This window comes from Corvus cornix, chromosome 3 (genome assembly GCF_000738735.6).
Source record: "Corvus cornix cornix isolate S_Up_H32 chromosome 3, ASM73873v5, whole genome shotgun sequence".
Classification (NCBI taxonomy): domain Eukaryota; kingdom Metazoa; phylum Chordata; class Aves; order Passeriformes; family Corvidae; genus Corvus; species Corvus cornix.
In genome coordinates this window covers 32805865-32811828 of record NC_047056.1, presented here as the reverse complement: position 1 = coordinate 32811828, position 5964 = coordinate 32805865, and the positions used below count along the sequence as shown (strand labels likewise).

General features: G+C 45.4%; 1 protein-coding gene across 3 annotated transcripts; it reads right to left on the bottom strand.

Annotated features, from left to right (window-relative positions):
• Positions 1-2019: 2019 nt before the first annotated feature.
• On the bottom strand, positions 2020-5183 carry LOC104684396 (cytochrome c oxidase assembly protein COX20, mitochondrial). Of its 3 annotated transcripts, none has more exons than XM_039568973.1 (4): positions 5077-5183; positions 3511-3625; positions 3305-3368; positions 2020-2846 (listed from the first exon to the last, which is right to left on the bottom strand). In XM_039568973.1, exons 1-4 carry the CDS (start codon positions 5107-5109, stop codon positions 2705-2707), a joined length of 354 nt encoding a protein of 117 aa, XP_039424907.1. In that variant the 5' UTR covers positions 5110-5183; the 3' UTR covers positions 2020-2704. The 3 variants fall into 3 exon arrangements, with proteins under 3 accessions (XP_039424907.1, XP_010390058.3, XP_039424906.1); XM_010391756.4 differs by lacking the exon at positions 5077-5183 and adding an exon at positions 4830-5051; XM_039568972.1 differs by lacking the exon at positions 5077-5183 and adding an exon at positions 4830-5051 and having other exon boundaries at positions 2759-2846; positions 3305-3364.
• Positions 5184-5964: the final 781 nt, after the last annotated feature.

Sequence of the window (5964 nt, the reverse complement as noted above, 5' to 3'; positions counted from 1 at the left end):
ACAGTAACTGTCGGTAAAATAAACACGGTTTTAACAACTTTACAGTTTCGAGTTGCTATGTTTCATACTCTCCCTTTTTATGGTTTATTCTGAGGGGGCTGAAAACCAAACATCTTCAAAATTACTATTTCTCTTTCTTCCTAGTAACTGTCTGGTAAGATTTAATTTAAGCTAGCAAAGCAAAAACTATCATGTCTGTCATTAGCTGCAATACTGTAAGATTTCAAGTCTGATAATAAAATACAGAGGTGTGCTACATGTTTCCACCAGTGATTTAAGACAGATAAATAGGGATACAGTTCAGTAATTTTATAACATAGTTATGTCATTGTTTTCAAATGTTAGAATTACTTAAGTTACTGCAATTTTTATTTTCTTGACAATGTATCCTAATTTATGACAACTAATAGCTTTGAGATTTTTTGTTTTATATTGTCCCTCACCCTTTAATTGGGGTAACCCATCAGTCACTTTCAATTCACTCTCCATAGCTGGCACGGAAGCAGCTGGAACCAGCACTTCAAGGAATTATGCCAGACTTTTTCCCCCGCATGTCTGATCATGAGCATTCTTCCCTCTGCTGTTGCTGGCCTCCCCTTTCACACTGAGTCCCGCTCACAGCTTCCCTGTCTTATATCCCCACCCTGCGCTACTCGGCAAAGGCCTCGACTTCCAGTCAGCTCAATTCCACCGCAAGTTTTAGAAAACACTGAAGCTCAAATGTGCTGGCCAGGCTGCCTGCACATTGCCTCTTCCTCAGTTTTTCTGTGAACATCTGGCACGCTCATTTTACACTCTGCATGGCGAAGAAGAAACATTAGATGGGTTATCTACGCAATGCAGCTACATCTAGCATTTCACAGTTATGCTAAAACTGTAGTTAAGCTGCTATTGGGCTAATATCCTTAAATGCAGTAACTTAAACCAACACCAATTAACACCAGAGAGGATTTAATGCTGCAGTTTACCCCAGATTTTCTTGATTTACACAGTATCATAAAGCTGGTTCTACTCTCTTACCAGTCACAGTATTTCCGTGTTTTGAAGGATGCCATTATGCACATGCTAACTTCTTTCCCATCAGCACAAAACACCATTCTCTCCTCTCTCTACAACTGCTCTTTCCCAAAGAGTAAATTTTCATCAGTGTGCTTTTGTTGCCTAAACCCCCCAGCTGACCTATGACCTTGCAGCCAAAAGACCCCCTGCTTAGGCTGCACTTTCTTTTCTTAGGTCAGATAGGAAAGAACTCAACCATGTATTAAAGCAGGAGCTTGTTAAGACCAGCTTCATGGCTCACTCCATTTCCCACTGCTGCTCCAAGGGCTTTAGGAAGCAATACCTCCCACCCCCAGGGGAAGGACCCTCCCGTCCCCTTGGCCCCCCACCCAACACAGGACCAGGGAAAACATTTTTCTCTTCTGAATTAGATACCAATTAACTTGTTTCCTCCAGAAGAAACAGGAGGAATAGAGGGGGAAAAGGAATTAAGAGTATATAGGTTTGTTTTCTTCTTGTAAGAGGCTAATCCATAGAAGGTAAAAGTTCAATTTTCTCTAAATAGCACGCTTGTTTAGTGCTCTCAAGTATATTTCCAAATAAATAAGTAGAGCAATACTGCTATTTACATCTGGATTCCCAAACCTCCCTGCACCAATGGGAGCTACTAACAGATCACAAACTCTCTCAGACTAAGTACAAGGTGGGGGAAAAGGACTATTTCAGCCTGGTGAAATGCCTTTAGACCAGAAACTGCTTACAGCATAATACATCATAAATCATTATATGAAAAAATAAAAACATTGTGTCACTCCTGCAGACAGAAGCAAGCAAGGACTATGATGTCATCACTCATCTTTTTACCGACATGCTGTTAGACCCAACACTGTATTTCCAAATAAGATGGTTTCCTTGAAATTATGTAGTGATATTTCTTTTAACTGAAAAACGCACAGTGAAATAGTTAAGTAGAACATGCCCTTTAAAGAAAAAACAAAAGAACAAACTACTGACCATTGCTACTTACAAAGAATGTAAATTATTATTCCACAAATTGTAGGGAAGTGTCTTAAATAGCAAGATTTTTAATGAGGTAAAAAATTATTTACTTACATAGTTTAGACTGCTCTGAAGTGTGATTTTATTCTTAGTGTCAGACAGAACAAAGATGGAAAGTCTGCAGCTTCACAGTGTATGCAAGTTATCTGGTTATCTTGCAGCTGAAATCTTATAAAGGCTGCTGGTATCACCCATCTTGCACATGCAAAGCCTTCTACTGTTTAAATATTCCTGTTTCACAAACAGCACTGAAGGATACATTTACTCAACAGCTGATGAAAATATTTTCGTGTATTTAAATGAGATGTAATTACAACTTTGCTAAAACAAACCACACTCTGTTTATAATGGAAGTTAAAGCAGTCCCAAATCACTGTTGTTAATCCTCTGAGACCCTGCAAGAGAACACATCAGCTCCCAGATATTTGACAGGACGTCATTCCCAAATGTGTGCAGTCACATACATACATGAAACAAAGCAAGGCTTGTACAGACTTAACAGATTCACTGTGAATTTCCTGCTCAGATTTGCTAGGAAAACCATGATTTACCAGTTTTAGACACCTCACAGGCTTACAGTGTAGACTCACATTTTTGGACCACCTTTTCCCGAAGATGTATTAAACCACAACTCCTCCAGAGCAGCCTATGAATCACTTCTTTCACTGCCAGTTTGTTCCTTTTCTGGGTCAAGGTAACTGCCTTCAAACAGAATTCTGTTTCTCATTCCTTCTTTAAGCATTCTTTGCCGGATCCTTTGCTGGGCCAAGTTGTACCTGCAGTAAGACCTAGAGGAGGGGTTGAAAAGAAAACATGATTCCCAGCTTTATATGAGTGGCAGTATCAAAACAGAGTCATTCAGTCAGATGAAAAGTTGCAACCACAACTGATAATGCTAGTAAAATTCAGCATGCTCCCTTTGGAATTAGGACACAAGGGTGGGGAAAGCGAAGGAAAAAAGAATTAAGATAAATGGAAATGACTGGGGGGATTGTTCACTTAGGATTCAAAAAACAATAGCAAGTATTTTAAAGAAATATATAAATATTCAAACACATTGAAATGTTTTCCTTTAAAAAAGGTAAGTATTTTGGGGAGAAGGAAAAGGACACTTTGCTAGACACATTTTTAAAATGCAGTTTCAAAAACGACGTGAAACACTGTTTCTGAAAACTGAAACACGGGGATCATGTTGTACAATTCAGCCAACACAGGCCTGTGAAAATGGAAGAAGCATTTTACATACCAGTATCCTAACATTGTGCAAATAAAGCCACCAACTGCAACATCACAAGATCTTCTAACTCTACCTGAAAGAAAAACAAAAATCTTCTGAAAAGTTAGAGAAAACAACTTGTATGACTCCCCACTATTAATACCACCTACCAGCAAACAGATGTTATTTTTTTCTTGTAAATAAATATGTAAAACCCAAAAGGAGTAAGTACTTACTAGTTGCTAAAAAATGTCCAAGACCCATAACTAAAGACCCCAGGGAGCCATAGAGCACTGATTCTCGTGCACATGGGACATTTTTAACATCAAGAAATCCCAGGAGTTTAAATGACTGTAAGACAAAAAAGAAAAAAAACATAAATTTCAAAAATCACTTTTGTAGAAGTTTGTGATGCCAACTCCATTGTAAAACTGACTTGTTATCTTAGTAGTCAAATACAACCAGTTGAGGACTTACTGCCTCCAGGGTTACAGCTGACCAAAAGTGAACAGGCACAGATATATCAGGGATGTTTTTGGAAGAGTTAACTATTAATTTACATAACACAAAACCGTTGATCCATCCTTTCTACTGAATATTAATACTTCATTTTTTACCTTTGCATTCCCCAAAATTAAGGAAGGGAGAAGACCCTTAAGAATCCAGGATTTTTGTTACAACAAACAAGGAAGATTACAATCAACTATGCAGTTAGTCATGCCATGTAATTTTAGTACCTGAAACAGCAAATGTGCTTGAAAAAAGTTACTGGAGAATGAGCACGTAGTAGAGAACCTTATACTGAACAAAAACATTTATAAACCTGTAATTTATAACCTAACCCTATGTCTAGGCAGGGGCTGGGCACACGGGTCAGGGTCAAGGCAGCCGCCCCGCAGTAACACCTGCACCTTGCTCTGCTATCAATCCTTTGCTCAGGGACGGTGTGAGAACACGTTTCGTTCTATTGTGCTTAAATCATTAGAGCATGAAGAACCATGTGTACAACTGCATCTAAATTCATCAAAGGTGATTGTTTTATGTTGTTGTGAAGGTATTCCACTTGGCCAAAGCAGATTTTGAAGACAGAGTACTACAGAACTCAACTGCTTGTGTAGGGCTGACAACCGTGAGAGGAGCCATTGTGTCACTCTGGTAATGGGGATGGCAAGCATGGAAATCCCCATCGTTAGTTTTATCCGTATTTCCTAGGGTCAGCCATCAGCTGTCCCTGTGTACCAGACAGAAAGGATGTGGTCTATGTTGGTCGTATCTCCTAATTAGTAATTTCGAGTGCTCTCACGTGGAAGAAGTCACTTGATATGTTGCTGTTGTTGGCTAAGAAGGTATCGCTGCTACATCCATGCAGCGTGATGCATCCTTTTAAAATAGCATCTCACCTGTTGCCACACTGGGCATCATTTGTTATGTCTCTGACCCCTGCTGACCACCGGCCTCACGAACCCTCCCAGTCTCACCACGGTGTTTCGCCCACCAAGAGAAAGTCCCACGGAGGGGCCCGGGGGAACACAAACACAGCCCCCGCCCCACCCACCTGGCCCTGCAGAGCCTCAGTTCTGCCGCGGGCTTCCGTGCATTGTTCCCTAATTATTTCCTCGGGGAGTGAAACAGCGGGGCGGGGAGGGACGGCCACTGCTGCTCTGCAATGACCTCCCGTGTCCCCAGCGCGGGGCTGCCGCGGGCAGCCGGGTGCCGCGCAGCTCCTCCTCCTCATCATCCTCCTCCTCATTATCATCCTCCTTCTCCTCCTCGCCCCTCGCCGCCCCCCCGCCCTCCATTACCTTCCCCGGCTCAGAGTCGCCCTCGCCCGCCATGCCGCGGCAGCGCCTTCCCGCCCGCACCAGCGAGCCGGGGCTGCGCCCGCGCACAGAGCGGCGCCGAGGGGACGCTGCTCCGCCCGCCCCGTCTCTGTGGCGCCCGCGGAAGGGGCGGGGCCGGGCGCGCCGGCGCCATTTTAGGTCCCGGCGCTGAGCGAGATTCCAGCGCGAATCCTTTGTTCGGCGAAATGGGTCACGGCGCGGGGCGCGCGCGCGCGGGCGCGCGGGCACGCGGGCGGGGGGGCGGGGCGCCGCCGGCTCCCGCCCCGCCCCCGCCTCGCGCCGCGCCCCGCTGCGGGCGCGCGCCTGGGCCGGGCGGGGCTGAGGGCAGCGGCTGGGGGCGCCCCCGCATCCGCACGGCTCCCGGCGGGAATACGCGGCTGCGCCGCGCTCCCGGGCGCCATAAGTCCTGCGAGAGGGGCCCTGCCGCGGGCTGAGCCGAGCTGCTAAAAGCTAAAGGAGAAACAAGAGGGCTGGGAGATGCAAACGCGCTCAGCGGGTAGCACCTAGTGGGAGAAGGAGGTTATGGGATCCTTCGCGGGCTGTGGGCAGCCGGAAGGATATGGAGGTGTATGTCCCCTACCCCAGATAGGGGAGAGCTGATTGTCAGTGGGAGCATCCCAGGGCGCTGGAATGGGACGAGGAAAAGATGATTTATGCAGCTGGGCGAAAAATTCGCGGGTGGCAGCGGGAAGCAGGAGGTGAAGGAAGAACTGATTCCAAAGTGCTCTGGAAAATGGCCTCCCGTGAGGCCATGTGGAGCAACATCAGGCACAACCCCAGGGTTCAGCCGGGGTGAGACATGTGCTAAATCACTTGGACATGCTGGAAATGACCCCTTAGGGGTGTAAC

Excerpts from the sequence above, each read along its gene's own strand:
- LOC104684396 (XM_010391756.4), bottom strand. The coding sequence starts at position 5,030 with ATGATAATGAGGAGGAGGATGATGAGGAGGAGGAGCTGCGCGGCACCC. Across the intron at positions 3,626-4,829 it reads CTGAGGCTCTGCAGGGCCAG|TCATTTAAACTCCTGGGATT; the intron begins GTGGGTGGGGCG and ends TTTGTCTTACAG. Across the intron at positions 3,369-3,510 it reads TGGACATTTTTTAGCAACTA|GTAGAGTTAGAAGATCTTGT; the intron begins GTAAGTACTTAC and ends TTTTTCTTTCAG.